The 23,486-nt window shown below is 37.3% G+C and overlaps 1 protein-coding gene across 1 annotated transcript; it reads left to right on the top strand.

The window, feature by feature from the left end:
* The first annotated feature begins 270 nt into the window (after nt 1-270).
* On the top strand, nt 271-23,047 carry LOC111867125 (fumarylacetoacetate hydrolase domain-containing protein 2). The gene is made up of 5 exons (XM_023856661.2): nt 271-809; nt 5,653-5,869; nt 18,710-19,044; nt 20,094-20,181; nt 21,944-23,047. Exons 1-5 carry the CDS (start codon nt 400-402, stop codon nt 22,004-22,006), a joined length of 1,113 nt encoding a protein of 370 aa, XP_023712429.1. The 5' UTR covers nt 271-399; the 3' UTR covers nt 22,007-23,047.
* Nucleotides 23,048-23,486: the final 439 nt, after the last annotated feature.

Raw genomic sequence — 23,486 nt, forward strand, 5'->3', positions numbered from 1 at the left:
TGTAGAGACATGTTGGCGTTTACTTGGAACGAAGTTAAACACTAATTCACGGATTATGTCGTTATATCGGGACGATGCGTGATATATGTTCAGATTGCTGCAAAAATGAATGTGTACATGCAAAAGACGATTTCAAAATTCCCGCCACCTACTATCGTCGTTTGTTTTCTAGTATTACGTCAATCGCTGTGTCTGTATTGAGGCCTGAGGCCTAATTTTCGGGCACAGTCGGCAGTTTTCGTTATGTTTTGTGCAGTCTGGTGTTTTTTGATGGCCTCGCTCGTGTAGGGGGAAGTAGGCAGTTGGCTGGCAGAGGCGCGGAGTGTAGGAGTAGGGTATTGTGGATCAGTTTGTGACGTAGCCCCTTTTGTTTGTGCGGGCATTCTGAAGCGCATCATCATGCCTATAAGGAAAAAATGCAGGTTTCTTGTACAAAATATCGTACAGAAGGTTTCGCGGGAAAATAAGAGGCATAGTTCATTTTTGTATACGAATATGCGTGATAACCTGCCAACAAGGGTAGCGCAAAGAGGCGAATTGTCGCATATCCCTTTCGGGAGACAGAATGAAGATTATTTGTCTTCATCATATTTCATGAAAAGCGCTCCCTGTAGAAATTTTTCCATTAGTTCTTCTTCAAGAATGAGATTTGTACAGTTTTCTGGAACCAATGGTGGCCCCCAAAGGCTCGGCGTTCAGTTGACACAAGACAGTGATATAATTGATATCAGTGGCGTCGATTCGTCCATACCCAATAGTTTGGTTAAATTTTTACATGCAGGACCCGAAATGCTGGAGAAATCTAAGAGGTAAGAGCAGCAATGTTATATTCTTTTTTTTATAAATAACTATAATGGTAGCAGATGCACGCGCTAGCAGCAGTGCGCGTATTATATAACGTTATGCGTGTCATTTTTTGCACTAGCGGTTTGAATAATAGGGCATTGCTTGTATACGTCATGTATAGGATGCTTAGGAATAAGTTAAACTAAAAGGAGATACTCCGTGCATGCCTTATGGGGTACCCACGTAAACTAATAATTCGGAAAATGTTAAGTAGGATTGGATGTTATGTTTTCACTTTATGACACTGTGCTTTGAAACTGTTGTGTGCAATTTTAGGACCCAGTTTGAGGTAACCCTTGTGAGGCTTGAGGCTGACTGAAATCATGTTTTGAAGGACAATGCTACTGATACTATATTATGAAGAATAGTTACAAAATTAAACCCGTGCCTCGAAAATGTGGTTGCTTAATGTATAGTTATAGGGTGATTAGCTTAATTTTTCTGCAAGGCCTCTCACTGGAAATTTGTCCTCTGGGAAATTATGCTACTAAAGTTGAGGAGTGTTTAGGTTATGGTAGTACAAGAGAGATTTATTAATAGTCCAGTGGTGTAATATTAAGAAAAATTATCTTCATAATATGTTCATAAGGTGTGAGCAAGAATTTAAATTTTTTTTCCATTTTGGTATGTCATGTAAATCACACTAGAGGATGATTCATACTCAGTAATGCAACCCAAATATGTGATCAGAATGCAGGTTGTTTCCCAAGCAGTCCTGGGTTTGAGACACATTTGCCTCAGATGGTATTTTTAGTGACCGGAACAGAAGTAGCATCTGTATTCAAGAGGTGCTAAGTTTGATTCACATCACCAGCTATCCCATTGAAGGGTTTTCATGGTTTTCCTGCAGGAAAATGCTGGGATAGTATCTCAGTTAGGCCATGGACACTTCCTTCCATGTCCCTTTCTATCAGTACTCCCTGATGATCTCACCATTCAACCCCTTATAGTCCAAGCTACTGACATTGGTGTTAAATAAGCCACCAAAAAAAAAAAAAACAAAAACAAGGCTGTTGCAAGTTCTCCAGTGTTCGTCTCTGTTTCATTTTTCAAAATTAGGTTCCAATCCCTGCCACTGAACCCTCTATCCAGTGGGTACTAGGACCTCTTTGCCAGTACTAAGGTTATTGAGGCATGAAACTGACACTTGCATTTACCCAGTGCCTTTTGCAGCTGTACCTGCACTCTCCAGTATGTACTTAATTGAGCACAGGGACAATTTTACTTTGTGGGATATGAGAAGAGTGCTTAAAAGGTGTAAGGAAGGAAGACTTTATGCTAGGAGGAGGTCAGTGTTCTTCATGCATTTATTGCCTTTGTCCCTGGTATCCACTGAACAGAAAGTTGAGCTCCAGTAGATATAAAGAGGCAGTACTTCCACTCTATGCTGAGATTTAACCCAGGTATATAGTAAAAGGTAGCCGGTCACGGTAGCCGAGCGGTCTAAGGCATGCACTGTCTTCGCTCACTCGGAAGCCGGGATTGTGGGTTCGAATCCCACTCAGGGCATGGATGTTTGTGTGCGTTTTTCTGTGTCTCTGTACAGGTAGAGGCCTTGCGACGAGCTGATCACTCGCCCAAGGAGTCCTATCGAATGTATAAGATCTAGTAAACCGAAGTGAAACGGAGAGTTTCATGGAGGTAGGCCTAGGCCCAAATTGGGGATGTAGCGCCACAGAAAAAAAAATAGTAAGAGGTAATGTTTTGATGTAGTTTGTAGAATACCAGATGATGGGCGAAGTCCAAAAACCCAGTAATTCTGAGACTAATAGTTTGCTCATGTGATGTCCTAACGTTGTTTACCATGTTTACAAGTGCCCACTGATGGACTCAGTTGTGAGCCAGTTGAATCCAGACCATATCAACTCACTCTTATCTCTACAATATCCATTCTGATATGGTCCTGTACGTACCCTTGCCTCCAAAGTGGTCTCCTTCCATGAAGTATTCCAACCACAAGCATAGACAAAAATCAATCTAAAAGATTCTTCTGTTTACTTAAAGGTAACTAATTCCTTGGGAAGCTAGTAGTTGCTCAGCTACTCAAGAAATTCCTAGCATTATGTGCAACCAGAAATGTTCATTGCTATTATCACAAGAGCATACCACTGGTCCCTGTCATTAGCCACATAAATCCAATCCATATCCTCCCATCCTTTTTCTTTAAGATACATTTTATTGTTATGCTCCCATCTAGGTACAGGTCTTCCAAGTGGACCTTTTTCCTTCAGGTTTTCCTCCCAAAATTTTGTATGCATTTCTCTACCACTCATGCTACATGCCCTGCCTATTTCATACTTTCTTTCTAATCATATTTGACAAGGGGTACAGATTATCAAGCCCCTCATTATGTGGTTTTCTCCAGTTCCCTGTTATTTCAGCCATCTCTTTCCTTAAAGTTATAAAATGTAAAGAAAGCAGTCGTCTGGGATTTGGCACCATGTATATGTGGTGTATGTCGCCGCCGTGAAAGCCTCAAATCTTATAAAATGTAATTTCTGTTGTGAAGAAACAGTTCGTTGGTCACTAAGTGGCTGCTGCAAAGGCCGCACCATAGCTCGAGTGGTTAGTCGCTGGCTTCCCACCGTGATGGCCCAGGTTCAATCCCGGGTCTGATCAAGTGGGATTTCTGGTGGACAAAGTGGTGCTGGGGCAGGTTTTCTCCGAGTACTTCGGTTTCCCCTGCGCAATCTTCATTCCACCAATTGCTCCACAATCACCCTCACCTGTCATCTGGGGCTGGTACAATAGGCCAGAAGTGGCCGCAGTACAAGGGACTTGGTCCCACCCCACTAGCAATAAAAAAAGTGTGCTGCAGAAATATAATTACTGCTTACTGCAGGGTTGGAATTTTTGTTGAAAGGTTGCTGGTTTTAAGAAGTTTGCAGTGTCTGTTCATATATAATGTTTGTGATGAACAGATGTGAATATGCAGGTTGTGCATAGTATGATTTGTCAAAACGACTTTGAATATACTTGTACTGAAAACTATTCTTTGCCTATCTTTGAATTATATTTTAATGCAGTAATGCCTGTTATTCCCTTAGTATAATTGAAATTCACTGTACTAGGTATGTGGCACTCCATGTCTGCCATATGATACAGTAGGTTAACCTTGGTTTGAAAGCATGTATTGTAGGATAATTTTGTGATAGCTAATCTTGCTGATATTATCCTCATTGCTTGTTAGTATGAATGGTACTAGAGACCAGCACCCAGCAGGATGAGGCATTCATAATGGCAAAATTCTGCAGACTCTGAAAGAATTATATTAGCTTGAAGACCGGGAAGACAATCATTATAATCAGCATTAACCATAAAACATTCATAAAACTATATATATATAACTATAACTATATATAACTATAACTATATATATATATATATATAACTATATATTTGTACTGAACTTAACAAATAGGAATAGTTTGCAGAGCTTGTGAGGTTAAAAGTGAAAAAGTGTACTCTAATTTGTATATGTCCTTAGCCTAACATTCATTGGCTAGATGTTAAAAACATTAGGGAGTAAGTTTACTGCAGTGCATACACTCATCAATTGTATTGTTGACATAACTAAATAGCAGTACAAATATTGTACCAAACAGAAGCATAAATAATTTTTTCTTATGCTTTTGTGGTATATACCTCACAAAACCATATGAAAATATTTTGAAAGTTACAGTATTAATGAGATCTGTATTATAATGTTGCATACTAAAGTTTTATATGAGGAGTATTTTTGAGTATCTGAGTACAGTTTGATTTGAGATTAATGTAATTGCAGCAAAATTAGAAGCAGAATAAAGTCAGGGAATGCTTGTCTCCATTGTGATGAGAGTTGTTTATCTTCCCACGTATCTAAAATCCTGAAGGTTCAAATATTCAAAACTTCATTCTAAGGGAAGAAAATGAATTGAAGGTGTTTGAAAGCAGAATACAGAGGAGAGTATTTTGAACTAACAGCAAGTAACAGGAGGATGAATAAAACTGTGTAATAAGGAGTTCGATAATTTGTGTACTCCTTATCAGATATTGTTATGGAGATGAAATTTAGAAGAATGTGACATGCTTATTTGTGATGAGAGATGCATATAGAATTTTAAATTGTGATGGGAAGAGACCTTCCAGTCTAGAAAACCGAAATTAACGGCAGTGGGGATTCGTTGCGCTGATCACGCGACACTCTCTATCCGCTAAAGTTGGCACTAACTTCGCCGACAAGCGGCGGTCGCTCGGTTGATATTGTTCACTTGCAGACTAAAACTACAGAGTTTGTTTTGTTGTTTGGTGGAAAGAAACCGCTTGGAAAATCTGGTTATAGATGGGAGGATAATATTAAGATGGTTCCTGGAATGAATGAATGTGTGGACTGGATTCAGTTTGTTGTCAAAAGGTTTCAATAATGTGCTCTTTTGACCATAGTAATGAATCTTAGAGTCCCTTGAAAATTCGGGATTTCTATGGCCAGCTGAGCTGCTATCAGCTTCTCAAGAAGGACTTTGTTCCAAAGAGTTAGTAAGGTAAAGGTATAATGATGACTGTCATAGCAATATGAAATTTAATCAAAATTTGTTCAGTATTTTAGGAGATAGAACATCCAGATACCACCTTCACCTTATGCATTTACTTTATGTGTGAACTTGTGCAGCTACAGATGAACTCAGTATTAATATGAGCAGCTTGGTGAAGGAAGCATTCTCAGTTGTAATACAATCTCATGGGAAGAGAATTAGAAAATAAATTCTTAGATTCAAATAGTTATTTTCTGGACGAAGATTTTACAGTTTAATCAACTGATTTATCCAGGTTAGTCGCAGAAGGCAAGTCTCTGATTCCTCTGTCTGATGTTCGCCTACTGCCGCCTGTGTCATCTCCGGACAAAATTGCGTGTGTTGGACTAAACTATCGAGGTCACTGTGAGGAACAGAATCGACCTTTCCCACAAGAGCCAGTCTTCTTCTCGAAGTGGAGCAGCTGCATTGCTGGACCCAATGCAGAAGTCAAACATCCATCAATCACAAATGTAACTAATAAGAAACCTCTTTATAATCCATGTTTCTTTATGTTGGCTTTGCAATGAAAAGAGGCATTAAGCAAACTGCAACACATCTCTTACAGACATGTGAGGTACCACTAAATTTTAGGCAAGATGGTGTCTTCTTTTCATGTTCACAATAAAAAAGATAAGTTTCAGCAGGTGTCATAGAAGCTGAGATACAAAATTAAAGCATCAATTTTGAGTAAAAATTATTTAATTCATTCTGTAGTAACTCTTCTCTATTTCATTTTTTATTTCTTATTTTGTGTTATTTTTCTACCGAATTTCTTCCTTCACTTGCTGCTTAGGTTTGTAAAGGTTAAGATTCATCCTCTCATGTTAAAATACCAACGTTAATTTCAGATTTTGTTTACTTATTATGAAGTTATTACCATGTTTGCAATATACTGCTGTGAGCCAGATGAATCTGGCCCACAACCTCACAATGGCGTTCTTAAATATAAATTTTAATATTATACTTCCATCTATATCTGTATCTCCTACGTGGTCTCTTCCCTTGTTTTGTGACTAGAATTTTGTATAGGTATTCCATATATCTTTAATTAGATAAGGTTGGCAAAGTTTCTATGTGTAAAGGCCAAGGCATGAAATTGTAGGTGGGTGGGTGGTAAAGGAAACCTCCACACATTCTTAACCCTGGCTATAAATGGAGATATGTGTTCAGCTTCATGTCCCTGTGGTCTTTATGTGTGTGGGGAAGAACCCTTGGTATTTACTGGACAGGAGGAATTATGGTTCCTAGAGAATTTCTGGATATGGTAATGAAGACAAATCTGAAACACATAGCCATAGTTCCTGGTTAGCTGCCACAGTTTGCTTCTTAATTAATCTTTATAAAAGTTATTTCATATGCCACTGGTAATGAACTCAGACTATTTTCTAAGTAAGTATATACCTTGTCAGCAGATACTCAGCTGTTTGTGTGGATTAGCTAAAGTAAACACAAGTGTGTGCATGAACTAAGCTGTTTGTTGGTTCAAACTAAACTGTTTGTGAATGTTGATGGAGGGATATCTTTACTAGTTCTACAAGACAGTGTGAATGTCTCTTGAAACTTATACAGTTATCCATACTTTTTGTAAAATGTGGAACATTTGGGGCATATTTTTCAGCTGAATTTTTTTTAGTTGGGAGGGGCCATTCTTTTCGAATAATTGTAGTCTTTCCAATAGCCATAGATTAAAATCCATCACTTTTTAAAGTGGTGTAAGTAAGGCCAGAAGTAAATGACTTATATTGTAGATTAGATACTGCTTTGGGAAATTTGTGCTGACATTACTTTTGGTTTCATTTGATAGTCTAATCTTTAGATGTAACATTCAAAGTGTTCAACATGCCAGAGATAAAAATACTTAATAACTTAATAAGGAGATGGTCAGGGCCATTAACAAATAAATTGATGGCATGCAAGATAAGATACAATTATGGGAAATTTATATTCAGATACAGGTAAGGGTTTCTGTTGACACTATGCATTTGTTAGAACAGTAGATTGTCGATTTTTGTGGGGAGAGGTATATTTTGAAAATTTAATACCATTTAAAATCGTTTTAGTAATCAGTCACCATGCTACCCCTTTTCACTGAATCTTTTTCTAATAGCAGTTCATCAGGGGAAACACTTTTCCCTCATATCATCCTACACAGTTTTGTGTGTGTGTGTGGGTGCGTGCATGTGCACGTGTGTGTGTGTGGAAGGGGGGGGGGGGCTGAATCTATAAGCCATTCTTTAAATACATCCTTGAATTGAGGACTGTAAGTGTGGCTTAAATGTGAATGTTACAAGTGACTCATCCAGCAAAATGGAATTATTCCTTAGAATGCTGTGACATTTATTATGAAAATGTATGTACCAGAATTATTTATTCTCTACTCATACTTTACATAAGCTTTATTGAAATTTGTGAAATATTTTGTCATATTGGTAAAAATTCAAGTTTTCTTCTGAGACATTTGAATTTGAATTTGAATTTACATCAAAACTTAAGAAATTTTATGTATAAATTGGAGCTGGGATAACTTAATTGGTATAGGGATGGGCTACAGGCTGGATGGTTGAGGAATTGGGGTTCGATTCCTGGCAGGAGCAGACTGGCTCTGGGACTCATCAATGTTTCTATCTAACAGGCACTGGGGGCTCTTTCCCCAGTGGTAAAGTAGCCTTGGTTTAATCACCTAGATATAATTGGATAAAGAGTACAGATTATAAAGCTTCTCAGTGTGTAATTTTCTCCAGTCCTTGTTACATCATGTCTCTCAGATCCAGATACTTTTATGAAACCCTTCTAAGCATTACTTTTTGGTAATGTAAAAGCCTCTTCAGTGATAACATTCTCAGTGACAGACCAACCAAGACTGAAAATTGAGTTAAGGGTTGTGGAATAACGGTAGAGTTTAGTTTCTTTTTATGTGCATTCCTTTCTCTGGAGCACTTTTTATTTTTTTCAAGGCAGTTGGCAAAATGTCATTTGTGTTTCTAAAGTTCTCTTTATATGCTGTCATTACAAGGTCACTGTCAAACAATAAATGAACATGGTACATACTTTCAACTTAATTACTGATAGTACACTTGCTTTGACTGGAATAACACATTTAATTTAATTGGCCACCCTTAAATGTCCCCATTTTAACTTTTTATCAGCTAAATGTCTCATGTTTTTTATGTAATCATGTCAGTACTTACAGAGTCATTGAATTTGGTTTGACTGTTTCTTACATTCTGTTGCCATTTGTGATGGTTGCTACAAAACTGGTAATGTGCTGCATCAGAAATAGTACATTTACTTGGAATAAATTGAGTTACTAATGCAGATCGTCAGTAACACTGCATTCAACTGTAAACTTTGGAATGACCACGATGAGTGACCTATTTTATGTGAGTTTCATGATAGTGGGTTTGGGAATGTGTGGTGTAGTCAAAGTCAGCTATTCATAGACTTCAAGAAAGCCTATGATTCATTTAGGATGCAAGTATTACACAATATTCTCATAGAGTCTGGGCTACCCATGAAAATAGTTAGGATGATTAAAATATGTTTAAATGAAACATATAGTAAAATCCATATAGGTAAATATTTGTCTGATAATTTTCCCATCCAGAATGGTCTGAGATAAAGAGCTGCTTTATCGCCATTGCTTTTCAACTTTGCTTTAAAATATGCCTTTAGGAAGGTCCAGAAAAACCAGGTGGGACTGAAATTAAATGGGACATATAAGCTGATGGTCTATGCTGATGGTGTGAATTTACTATGAGATAACATAGATTCCATAAAGAAAACACAGAAACTTTAATTGATGCTAGTAAGGAGGCCTAGAAGTAAACACAGAGAAAACTAAGTATATGTTGCTGTCTAGTCACCAGACTGCAGGGTAAAATCATGACATAAAGATAGCTAACAGATGCTTTGAAAATGTGGTGCAGTTGAGATATTTCAGAACACCAGTAACAAATCAAAATTTGATTCAGGAGGAAATTAAAAGGAGATTGAATTTGGGTGATGCTTGCTACCATTTTGTCTAGAATCCTTTGTCTTTTTGTCTAGTGCCTAAAAACATAAAAATGAGAATATAGAAAACTGTAATTCTTCCTGTGGTTCTGTATGGGTGTGAAACTTGGCCTCTGACATTAAGGGAGGTACATAAAGGATGTTTGAGAACAGGGTGCTGAATAGAATATTTGAACTGAAGAGAGATAAAATGACAGGAGGTTGGTTGGGTGGTTGGATAATATTAAAATGGATTTTATAGAGATAGAATAGGGTGGTATGGACTGGATTGATCAGGCTCAGGATAGGTACCAGTAGACGGCTCTGGTGAACACAATAATGAACCTTCAGGTTCCACAAAATTTTGGGAAGTTCTTGAGTACCTGCACAACTGGCAGCTTCTCAAGAAGGGCTCGGCTCCGTGAAGCTAGTTAGTTAGCGGCATAGTGAAAGTGTAAGAGGTTTCTCCAAAGGACCTTTTGAATCCCCTGAATAGAAGCGTAATAATTCAGGCAGTATGCTTTGTTACATAAGATGCTTTAATAGTATTTTATTTGTCTCTAAGCTGTGGTTACATATTTCTAAGTCAAAACAGCCTCATAATTAAAATGGCTTTATTGCATATTATAATTAATTTATTTTGCCTGGCTAGAACCCTACATACTGATTTGAAGTTTGTGTTTCTTTTCCCAGTGCTATCACACAAATATCAACACTAAGGACACTTATTTTGGAAATATCTGGTTAAAACTAGGTTAGATTATTTTGCTTGTTGGACTGTTCCAGGCAAACTTGCTTTTTACCAGATACCATTACAGTGATCTGTTCAAGGACAATGAACTAGGCAGGGCATATAACACACATGGGAGATGTGGGAAATGCATACAAATTTCTTGTTGGAAAACCTGAAATGAAGAGACCTCACCAAAGATGAGGGCATAGATAGGAGGATAGTATTAGACTGGATCTGGGAGGAATAATATGATAGGAAGTGAACTGGATTCATCTGGCTTTGGGACAAATGGTAAGTTTTTGTGAACATGGCACTGAATCTTTGGGTTCCATAAAAGTCAGGGACTTAACTAGCTGAGGGGCCATCAGCATTTCAAGAAGGGTTGTGATCAAATAAATTAAATTACTGTAAGAGTTCTTAATATGTTTGTTATTTAACTGTTGGGGAAAACGTCTCTCATCATCATTAGGAAATTCATGCAAAATACTTATGGTTCCTAAAAAATAAGAAATATAATTTAACCAAAGAAATATATAATTGAAATACTTTTTCCCCCCTAAAAGCACAACACAAATTAAAGTGTTGTCAACTGTGTGGGGTTATATAGTGCTGAATAAAGAATGGTGGTATGATTATGCATGAGCAGGGACTGTGAAAGATGCATGTTAGGATAGTAGCTATTCTTCAGTTAGGGACATTTTGACTATGAAGTAAAAGAGAAGATTACTACACTTTGATGGATTGCTAGTTTTGATATATATTTTCAATCCAATTTCCTTGTTATAGTAGTAGTAGTAGTAATATTTATCGTGTAATGATATAACAACAAAAAACTGACCCTTATTAAGGTACAATATCAGAATATTGCAAACACAGTAATGAAACGTGGGATACCATAAAAGGCAGGGAATATCTTTACCAGCTGAGCAACTGTCAGTTTGCCAAGAAAGATCCTGTGCACCATGTAGGTAGTTAGCTAATGCTGATGTAAATGGTGGTGATGATCGGAGCAAAAAGATACCCAAATCATCATTAAATTCAAATTAGATTTGTACATTATTTATGTTGTTAATTCTTTAATTTCATATAGGTATTTACCCTGATTTATAACTGCTTCTCTTATCTTACGCAATTATGTAATCACTTGCATTTGAATGGCAGTATGTCAAGGGCATTTGTTGTTATAACTTGACAGTTCAATGTCAGGGTACAGTCAGGCCTATATGAGTTTCTTGCACAACATGAAATGAGGTCATTCAGTTGCTAAACATCCTTGAACAACTTGTGCTTTTGTCCTGAACTTGTTTTCCTGTTGCAGTAGCATATGATTGAAAGGCATGATACAAAGGCAGAAAGCATGAAAAAATAGCAAATATATGGTAAACATTGTTCAGATATTCTGTCTGGACTTGGTCCACAACAGATTGTTGATTCGGTTGTGTTCTGTTTGAGGTGATAAGGAACAAGAATATTGCCTTTTATATTTCCAGTGGAAGTTACTATGCATAAAACTGTATCAGTTATGGAAGCCTGTTTACTAGCAAGCGATATAAAAGTGACTTACATAATAATCTCAATTGTAGATATGGGAAATAGGAAAGAAATGAGATTGGAGAGTACTGGTGTATTTCAGAATCTAATTTTATGTTGGTACTATAGATCCATTGGGGCATGCAGTAGTGTAGTTGGTTGAGGCACTATGCCACAAGCCAAAAGTCGTGGGTTCGATCCCTGATGAGGTCATTGAATTTTTTAAGTTGACCTAATCCTTCCAGCCACACTTTGGCCCTGGGGTCGACTCAGCCTCTATCAGAAATGAGTACCAGGAATATTTCTGGGGGTAAAGGGCGGTCAGCACATAAGGCTAACAACCTCACCACCATCTGTGAGCTGATTGTCTAGAAAATGTGGGAGCCTTGATTTCTAAGAACCCTATGGGCCTCTATGGCCTGTTAAGGGATGACTTTACTTTACTTTACTTTTACTATAGATCCTTTGAATCAGGATTGCTCTGTAAGTATAGTGACTATGCTATGGGGTGGATGACCAGGAAATCGGGGTTTGATTTAGGGTAGGAGCAGATATTTTTCTGTTCTCCACAGCATCCATACCAGCTCAGAGGCCCATTTGGACTCTGGTCCATTGGATACTGCTGTTCTTTCCCTTGGGATAAAGCGGCTGGAGCATGAAACTTACCACTCACCTCCACCAATTGCTGCGGTTAAGAATGCATGGAACCACAGCTCCACACAGACCCTTCCAACAGAACGATATATAAAATACATTTATTTATCCTTGACCCTATGATAGATTCAGTCCATGCTTGAGTAGTTATTGTGATAACCTCAAGTATTTTGAACGTTTATTATAATAAGCAGAATAAAGTATTTAAATTTTAAAATTATATTTTAATTACATATGTATTTGTATTCATTTAGACCTATAAACTCACATGGGAGGATGTAGGTATTATAAAAAATAAGAGATTATGTGTGTGCTTAGAAAACCATTCTTGATTATTTTGGAGTCTTGCATATGCCTGTATGGAAGACCATTATTGATTGTTGAACATACTAGTTGTCAAATTCCAGGTAGAAGTATATGCCATTAAGGCGTGTATTGCGGAGAATCTAGAAAGGAACTACAGAAACAGGAACATCTACATTCTGTCTGACAGACAAGCTGCACTTAAAGCGCTTGACAAACACCAGATCAGCTCAAAATTTGTCTGGGCTTGCCACCAAACTCTCATGGAACTGGCCAAACATAACAGGGTACAACTGATATGGGTGCCGGGGCATGAGGGTATTGCTGGAAACGAAATAGCAGACCAATTGGCCAAGATTGGAGCTGAACATTCGTTCATAGGACCTGAACCAGCCTGTGACATCTCTATAGGAGTTGCCAGAAAGACAATCAGGGACTGGTCAAATATGAAGCACAAGAAATACTGGGAATCCTTAACTGGACTCAGGCAAGCAAAGGGACTCATACGAGGACCCTCTACTAAAAGAGCGAAGGAACTGTCGAAGTTAAACAGGAACCAGCTACGATGGTTGGTAGGACTACTTACAGGACACTGTCACTTCAAATGACACATCTACAAATTGGGACTAGGTAACAGTCCAACTTGTGAGAGGCGTCAAGAAGAAAACAAAACAGCCACACATATCCTGCGTGAATGTGAGGCCTCAGCTTATTTAAGATTGCACCACTTGGGGTCAATATTTTATGGAACCAAGTGACTATTTCTATGTCCACATGTACAAAATCCTACGCTTCATTCGAAGCGCATGATTGTTGAGGGCATAATCAGAAGGGGAGGCACAATAGATCAGTGTGGTCGCGGTGCAAGGGCCAAGGAGGCCCACCCCTTATACATCCATTCATTTGTACTATTTGTCAAATTAATATGTAGCATTACAGTTCTTCTCCAGTTACCTCAAAACCTGTAAGGTCTGTGGAAAATTTATATTGGGCATAAAATTGGCATTTCATCTGTCTTCACGTTTTTTTTCCCCCCCAAAACGTTCATAGCTATATATTTAAGGAGTTATCTTTGAGATAAATGTAGGTCTTCATGTGAAGCATCTGTTATTGTTATATGATTTCAACAATAATTGCAATATTTTGACATATATTAATAAAACTTCCCCATATTAAATATCATGAAAATCCATTCACCAGTTCTCAGGTTGCATCATGAATGTGGATGGATGGAATGATTTTAATAGGCATGCCTCAGGTTTGTGACTCACATAATAAGTTGAATTTCATCATCTCATTTCCAAAAATTATTGGTCAAAATAGGGAAAAATAACAAGATAGAATTGAAGGCACAAGAATTAAAATATACTGAAAACTGTGGAGTAAGAAAATAGGCATTGAAGAGGAAGAAAAACATACTGTAAAAATAATAATGAAGTTGAAATGAATAGGTAGACTGGGGTGACTGGAACAGGTCTGTGGGACTAATGATGTGCTGAATGAGAAAAAGTTTGGCATTTTGTCAAGCAATGTTGAGGTCTGTCTGAGGTATTTTCAGAAAGTACCCTCACTGTCCAATATAAAACTGCAGACGATATTGGTTGACGTCTTTTAGCTGCACATTTGCGTCAGTTGTCTAAACTTGCTTTTGCGAGGTATGCATTTTAAATTCTGGCCCAGAACCATATATCCTGATGAAAGTTATTCATAGTACGCCTCAGCATCTCCAGAAAATTCCAGAACACCATCTTAAAATAGGCTATAACTGATTTTTTGCTCCAAGTTCCTCCCTCACAGATCATTATAATGAACCTGTCATGTCTCATTTGATGTTACGTAATGTGTTACAGCATCATAAAGTAACTGAATAAAGGGCTCTTTTTTGTAAGAAATTTTTCAGAATAGTGTTTGGGAAATAATAGAGTAGAGGGTCATGAGGTTATATTCATTTTATCCATCATTTTAAGGTTAAAGTTCTTAGTACTTTATGTCTTAAGAACATTATAGTTTGTTATTTATCTCTTGGTATTCCTCAGTAATATTCTTGGAATTATCAAGCTGTTTAATAAGACTGATAGAGGGGTTGGTAATTCAAGTTAAGTGATTTTGAAATATCTTGCACCAGTTTTACCTGTAAAGGTAAAGTTGCCCCTACACTTAACTAAGTACTACACCATGAAGGTGTATGGGGGAGCAGACAGTTTTCCCTGTAATTGTAAATAAAATGTATATTAAGCATTTATCAAGAAAGACTGAATAAGCCAGTGATTCAGGATATAAGTTGTATAAGGGCTGTGTTTTGTGTAGAGAGGGCTTATGTGTTCAGGAATCATCAGAATTGACTGAATTCACATAAAAACTGCTTTTTGAAACATCATATGAAAGACATATTTGGCAATGAAGTAATAAGTTTTATGCCAGTAACATAGATAATTTGTAGTATTTCTTTGTAAGGAAATTACATTCATGTAAATCATTTGTTAAACAGTGCACCATCTCACCATTCCTGAAGTGAATCCTTCATATGCTGCTGCATCCAAGACTGTTTTGCTTAAATGGACAAACTACAAACTGCAGACCAGCTACTGCCCACACAGAAGTTGACTGCCTCATGAAAATATTCTGTGTATTGAAAAATTATAGAAATAACAGTAAATGTATGGATGCATTCTAGACATATACTTTCTGTGCTCCCGATTTCATAGATGTTTAAATTTTCCCTAGTCCTCAAACTCAAAACTGTGCCCCCCCTCCCTCTATTATCTCAGTAAGTTGGGGTATTTCAGTCAGAAAAGCAACCAGCTACAAGCTAGATGATCAGAGTTTGATTCATGGCAGGGATAGAGGTTTTCCTCATACTCACCATATCTGTACTGGTTGAGGAGACTACCAAGCCTTGTTTTCGTAAGTACCAAGGCCCCCTTTGTAAGGGAAAAACAGCTGGAAAGTGAAACTGAACATTGATTTAACTGGTGCTAAGGCCTAGGATGTGCAGAGCTTTATCTTGGTGGTCCTTATTCTCTTTCATGTCATGGCATTTATGCATAGGGATAAGTTTAAATATACATACATCTTACTACTGATCCGATAAATAATCAGTTATAGCTGCAGTTTGATATGAAAACTCAGATATAAGTGAAAAAAAGTACTGTCTACCTATAGTTGCAGGATCCATATTTCCTCTGCTTACATCACCAGAACAGCATAGAGAAAGGAAGAAATTTTTAACTTGTTTTGATACCACAGCCTTGTCCTTCTCATTCTCTCTCAGTTTAAATATACCTCACAGTCCAAACAGTTTTTTATAACGTTGTTGAAATCTCAGCTGCCTACTAACGATCTAATATAGTCTGCTTCAACAGCGCATTACATTATATAAACATTGTTTAACATATGGCACATGAACACAGAATGTTTTTTTTTTGTATGATACAGAGTGTTAATGAATTGGTTGCTGTATGTACTAGATTCTTGTAGTTTGCATTATTCAAAATAGTTCAGAGGAAGGAAATTTGATACTAGTAGTGAGATTAGTTTTCATTTCTTTCTTTTCTTCCCTTTTTTTTCTTTCTTTTTTATACAAGTACAGTAGGACTTTTATCTCCTATTCACTTCCTTACATGCAGTGAAAGTGATGACATAAATGGCATCTCACAGTCCTGAAACTTGCTAAGTACACATAACATTAACACTGTAACAACATTTGCACTTGTAATGTTTTATCCTTTTAACCAACAGATCCTGCTGCCATGCGTATTGATGCTAGCTATTCAGGGACTGACAAGTTATGTCATAACAGGAAGTTCTGAAAAGAATTTGCATACCTTACTTCATATACTTAAATCTGTAGTCAGTATTATAAGTTAAGATTTACAGAACTTATGAGGCCGCGCCATAGCTCAAGCGGTTAGTCGCTGGCTTCCCACCTCGGTGGTCTGGGTTCGATCCCGGGTCTGGTCAAATGGGATTTGTGGTGGACAAGGTGGCGCTGGGGCAGGTTTTCTCCGAGTACTTCGGTTTCCCCTGTCAATCTTCATTCCATCAATTGCTCCACGATCACCCTCACCTATCATCTGGGGCTGGTACCATAGGCCAGAAGTGGCCATAGTACAAGGAACTTAGTCCCACCCCACTAGCAATGAAATAAGAAAATACAGAACTTACAGAAAGGGGTCCCATGAATTTACCATCTTCACAACTCTATATATAGAGTTTGCTTCCTCCTGCAGCACTGTTTTTCTCTTCAGGCCACACAAATTTCGGTTATGATAACCATGTGATTGATTGATTGATTGATTGATTTATTTAACATCCATAACTGTTACATTATGTACAATTGGACAAGTCAGTTTTTAAAAAAAATATATGAGATTAAACATCACATCAAATGACTAATAATATAAAAATCCATAGAAAAATAACATAATAAGTCCTTTAAATATGATAAAACAGTGGATGAGTATAATAAGGCAACAAAAGCTAAACTATAAATTACATGCAGTAGCTAAAATAAATTACCTAAGTATCTTTGTTCTATTATTAAGCTAATTCTTGTAAAAATATTCTTGAAGGGAATAAAAAGCTTTGCACAACAAGTAATCCTTTAATTGATGCTTAAAAACCTTGAACTCTTGAATACTTCTTTTTTGAGAGGGCAAGTTATTATACAATCTTATTCTCATGTTAATCACACTCCTTTTACAACATTAGGTGTTACATGGTTGGACATACAAATTCTGCTTATGTACTGTGTTATAACCGTGCACATCTGAATACGAGATGTTATATATCCTATTTTTCCTTAAAAAACACAACGTCTCAAAGATATACAATGAAGTTAAGGTTAAAATTTTAAATTCACCAAAAAATTCTCTACACGATATCCTGTTATTGACTCTTTTGATCAGTCTTAAACATTTTTTTTGGATTTTAAATACAGTTTGAATGTCCTTTTGACCACAGCCCCAAAAAATAATACCATATCTCAATAAAGATTCAAATTTCGCAAAATACACACTTCTCAAAATTGGAAGACCAAATCTCGTAAGGATTTGATAAGATAGATGGTTTTGTTTAATTTTTGAACTAAATGGTGAATGTGAGAGGACCAACTTAAATTCTCTGTAATATATATACCTAAAAATTTTAAATTAGCTGTGTGTGTTATTTTCTTATTATTCAAATAAAGTTCCGGTTTTTCAATTTGACGGGGCCCACGTCCCTGAAAAAAGAGTGCTTTTGTCTTTTCAGTATTAATAATAAGATGATTTACCGCGAACCAATTTTCTAATTAATGCATAAATACTATAGTTTTATCATTTAAAGATTTAAGATTTTTGTCAATAATTAGTATATTGGTGTCATCTGCAAATAAAACAACTTTCGCTTCATGAACAGCCTTAGGCAAATCGTTTATAAACATTAAAAACAAAAGAGGTCCCAGAACTGAACCCTGAGGAACACCGTACTTTATTTCCTTACACGAAGAGGAGAATGATTTTTGATTTGGAGACTTGGCATCAACATGGTGATGTATGTATAATGTATAAGGGATGGGCCTTCTTGGCCCTTGCACTGCGACCTACAGTGGTCTATTGTGCTTAAACCATGTGATCATAGTTATTAGTAACAAGTGCTTTGGACTGGTTGACATAGACCAGAAGGGCCTGAAAGGGAGTACAGTAGTAGGCTGAGAGTGGGAAACCTTTAGTGTCAGTATCACCATCACCCTTGGGATTTTTTTCCATAACCTCGGTATAGTGATTTATGTCCATAATATTCAGTAGCATCTATTCCACTGTAAGATTTACTAATTGTCATGATGAAAGGAGTATGAACATGACATGAAGGCATACAAAGTGAGTCAAAGCAAACCTGGACACATTATTTATCGTAGCACTAGATGGAGGAAGTGGTTAGAGTGGTCAGTTTCATGCTCCAGGTGCTTTAATTCTAGGGAAGTTAACTCAGATCTTGCAAAGAATGCTGTTGAGAGCTTTACAGATGATAATGTCAGGTAGACACACTGTGCTGAAAAGCTGGTGTACTACAATTATGTGTGTAGAATGCCCAAAACTGAAAATTATTTTCTTTTTTTCAGGAACTTGATTGGGAAGTTGAGTTGGCTGTTGTTATTGGTAAACGTGCGCATGCTGTTCGCCCAACAGATGCAATGGATCATGTGTTCGGGTTTACTGTGGCTCAAGATATAACAGCCCGGGACTGGCAGAAGAAGAGCCGAAATGGTGGACAGTGGCTCCTTGGGAAGAGTATGGATGGTTCTTGTCCTCTTGGTCCATCTGTTGTGTTGAAGGAAGTAGTGGCAGATCCCTATGCCTTGCCCATATGCTGTAAAGTGAATGGGGTATTGAAACAGGAAAGCAACACCAATGAGCTGATCCATAAGATTGACTACATTGTCTCTTTCTTGTCACAGTAAGTTTGGAGGTGATGGTAACTGAGTGGATCATGATTTGTTTAAAACAATTAAATGGGCCAGATAACATGGATGATAAAATGACTGGCTACAGACTGCAGGACCACATTTCAGTACCCAGCAGAGAATGAAATTTTATCTTCTGCCATCTCTTCCACATTGGCTCTGGGCCTACCCAGTCTTTTGAGGCTATTCCCTGAGGTTAACCCAGCCAGAGTGTGAAGCTGACCATTAACTTTCATCTGCTGCATCTATTGTATAGTCTGGCATCCATAGAGCTTTAGCTCCGCATCCTATATATGCCTTTAAGTTGCGGTGCTTAGGAACAGGGTCCACTTTACTTTAAAAATAGTTGTTTACAAGTTGGATATTTCCAATTTTGGATAATTTAATGTCCCTGGTATTTTATAAACTTTTGTGTTACATGGCAAAAAAATCGCTACACACTTGTAGTACCTGTTAAATTGTTACTACTCTAGTTTGTCTCTGTTGAATTTACTCTTTGACATATTTTTCAGAAAATCACATTTTATTATTTTATCTCCAGTGACCTGTGATTACATTCAAATCTACTTCATTGCTTTGTACTGTTCGTGCAAAAATGTTCTCAAGACAAGTTTTTCGTTTGTCTGGGACCATCCTGAAGTGTTAACCTGCCTTTCAGCCCCCAACATCTTCCATATTATGAACCTTGGTGCACTTATTTATGGATTTAAATCCCCCAGTAGTGTGAGATCAGTAGCCAGATCTTTATTTGACGTAATAGTATTGGAAAAATGAAACATCTGAGCTGCTGGACCATGTGCATGCACTTTTACAATAGGCCACTGCATAGCCAGTAAAGTTTAGTTTTCTTGTACTGTTTTTACTACATCAAGCATCTTTGACTTTACAATGTTTCTATTAACTCTGCCATTCAGAAGAGGCAGAGCAAGATGAAATAACTGATGGATTTTTGGTTGTTGCATGGAAATATATGCTGATATCATTTTTTGACCCTTGATACAAAATTATGAAAGAAATACAGAGTTTTTTTTTCTGTTTTAAGTTGCTGCACACTACTGCCAGGTGATGTGATACTGACTGGAACACCAGCAGGTGTTGGAGTGTTCCGGAATCCTCAGGAATTCCTCAAGGTATTGAGGATATATATTTTATTATAAACGTGTGAATTATTACCAGTATATGCAGTAATACAGTGAAATGTTTGGTTTTATATGGTTCCAAGAATAGACAGCAGTAGTATGCCAGTCACCTTAAACTGATGATCTTGGCATTGGAAATACCATGTCGTTTACTGGATACAAGATCCAAATTTTGAAATTGTATTTACATCACATTTGCTCTTTTGGATTGTAATGTATAGTTGTAGAGCAGGAAATGATTTGTAAATTGAGAAAATCTACTGCAAACAGATATACATTTTTTTTTTAAATTTGCTTGGTGGGGGGGTGGAGTCCAACTGGGTCCACTCGACATGGCGGCCACTGATTGGCCTATTGTACCTGCCCTGGGTGATTATGATGATGGAAAATTTGGTGGAATGAAGATTGGCAGGGGAAACTGAAGTACTCGGAGAAAACCTGCCCCAGCGCCACTTTGTCCACCACAAATTCACTTAACCAGACCTGTGATCAAACCTGGGCCACCACGGTAGGAAGCCAGCAACCAACCGCTTGAGCTATGGCGTGGCCCCAACAGAGATACATGCATAAATACGTGAAAGTACATAAAATGGAAAACGGGAAGTGAAAACCGCTGAGCGTTTTGGACATGCTGCAATTTCTCAGCTGGAGAAATTAAACACCAGCAGCATTATCAACTTCTTTGTCCCTGCAGGTGTTAAAACATACTCTGTGTCTAAGAATGGAAGCTGGCACTTTTAATGTATTTTTCTAATTTGGGATGTACTTCATGGCAGATGAGTGGATGCACGTGCATGTCTTCCTCGCTGTCTCCTCCTTCCAATCTTGGCTCTTCTTACCTACATCAGTGCATTTTCTGCCATGCCCCTGTACTGGGATTTTACCTGCTGACCATGAAAATTTAATTTTGAACTTATTGCATTTGAAATGGATGTGAAAGTGAACAGAAAGCAAGAGTCACTGTATGTTTTGAGTCTTTGAAGCCTGACAAGTAACATTAAAAGTCCTGGCCATGCCATAGCTCAAGCGGTTAGTTGCTGGCTTCCCATCATGGCGGTCTGGTCAAGTGGGATTTGTGGTAGACAAAGTGGCGCTGGGGCAGGTTTTCTCAGAGTACTTCGGTTTCCCCTGCCAATCTTCATTCCACCAATTGCTCCACAATCACCCTCATCTATCATCTGGGGCTAGTACAATAGGCGAGAAGTGGCTGCAGTACAAGGGACTTAGTCCCACCCCACTAGCATTAAAAAAAAATTAAAAGTTTTTTCTGTTGCATTTGAGTGGCATCTGTAGGAGAAAATTATGCTTACATACACACTGGTGACTGGCTGTCACTTGATGGGATACACACAGGCATCTGGTAAATTTCACCCCTTAGGTGATGAGACTGGCAGTGACTACATTAATGTCTCTCTGGTTGGACACGGTAGTCTAATGCTAAGGCTCTGGACTTCTGTGCCAGGTCTGAGAATAGCCAGATGCAGTGCAAATTATTCATGTTTCTGTACTTGTTCAGTTAAGTGAGGATTATGAGTCCCCACTAATGGGTCAGAGACCACATCAAGCTGTAAATTCATACTGATAGCCATGAGCTCATCATCATACCAGTGGTAGTAGCAGAGACTCTCTTGTAGGTTACCCCATTCTAGAAACAAACTCTTTTCATCTCTGAAGAACTTAAGTTTATTAATCTTCTCTTTCTCTCATTAAAAGAGCACATTTTTACAGTAAATTTGTATATATTCTGTTTCAGCCAGGAGATGTAATTGAGAGTGAAATTGAAGGCATTGGTAAACTCAAGAATACCATTGTATGAGAAGCTGGTGAAGAAGTTAAAATGTTGAGGACTCAAGTTAATGGATATTCTGACATAATCACGTTTATGACAATAAAGATTGACAGCAGCTGCATCTTGTTTACCATGATATGATAAAGACACTTCTTATCTCTGAATGTATATTATCCATGTATTATTGCAACTCAGGCTTTATTTTTTATAATTTTATCCAGGGTTTTATTTTTATGTAAGATAACAAAGCATGATATAGCATAACTTATGTCAGACAAGGCTTATGGTTGGAATAAGGCAATCTTTTAAACTGAGAAAGAACATTACAGTAATAAATTTCAGTTGATGGCTATAGAAGACTGGAAGTTCAGTGGATTTTATTCACAACCTGTAAACGGAAGGCTTGTGGATATACATAAAATATTTTAGACATGCAGGCATCTTTAAAAAAGTGTGATGGTACCTGTGAACTTCATTACATTCATATGCATGCATGTAACACTCTAGCTATGACTGAATGAATTTGGTGGAATTTTGTGATGGAAACCACTAATACAGAAGAGAATGGACAAATTATGGACATACAGTGAAAGCCTTATTTAAAATTTTCAATCAGTATAGTGTTCAAAACCACTGTTCCCCAAAGAAACAGAACATTAAATAGGTTACTTTGGGGAGCAAGAATTTGAACACAACTGAGAACAATTATAAATGGAAGAAATTTAACACTGATACCATTGAAATTGAGCATTAAATGAGGGAAAATCTTAAATTGAGGAACTTAGATGGGGGTTCCACTGTATATGATACTTTTTTTGGATAATACTCTTTCAGTTATGCAATGGGTGCTTAAGCTGGATGAATTACATGCTGATGAATTTGATGAACCTGTTTTATATTACATTGTATTCTGTGTTAGTATCCCACAAAAAACAGAATCCATTTAAGCATAACAAAGGTTTGGTGGCAGATGCAAGCTGTTTATTACTAGTCTTGCCTTATCAATTATAAAACATCATTCATGTGAATTTTATTGGTTTCACTTAAATAAATAATAATATTAACACACATGAGGAACTCCCTTACTGACGATACACATTTCTAATGGAAAGAAATTAAATTGTTTATTATGTTATATTAGGCATTTCTATTTTCAAGAATAGGACACAGGTTATATGAGATGAGAGACCTACTTCCCATTAAATTTTAGCAAAATACTTGTATATTTCTAACTTAGTGTATACTTTCTTCTTTTTATTCCACTTTTCTGAAGTTTGTAATGATGGTTGGTTCAGTTCCCCATGATTGTACTTAACATGGTAAGTTGTCTAAGCTATATATATATATGAGAATTATCCTGTAATCTTTGATAGCCAAAAAGCTAATGCTATCCCTGTAACAGGCCATGAAGGCCCATAAGGTTGTGAGACATTGAGGCTCCCATATTTTCTCCAGTCGGCTCACAGATGGCGGTGAGGTTGTCAGCCTTACTGCCCTTTACCTCCAG

This window comes from Cryptotermes secundus, unplaced genomic scaffold (genome assembly GCF_002891405.2).
Source record: "Cryptotermes secundus unplaced genomic scaffold, Csec_1.0 scaffold381, whole genome shotgun sequence".
Classification (NCBI taxonomy): domain Eukaryota; kingdom Metazoa; phylum Arthropoda; class Insecta; order Blattodea; family Kalotermitidae; genus Cryptotermes; species Cryptotermes secundus.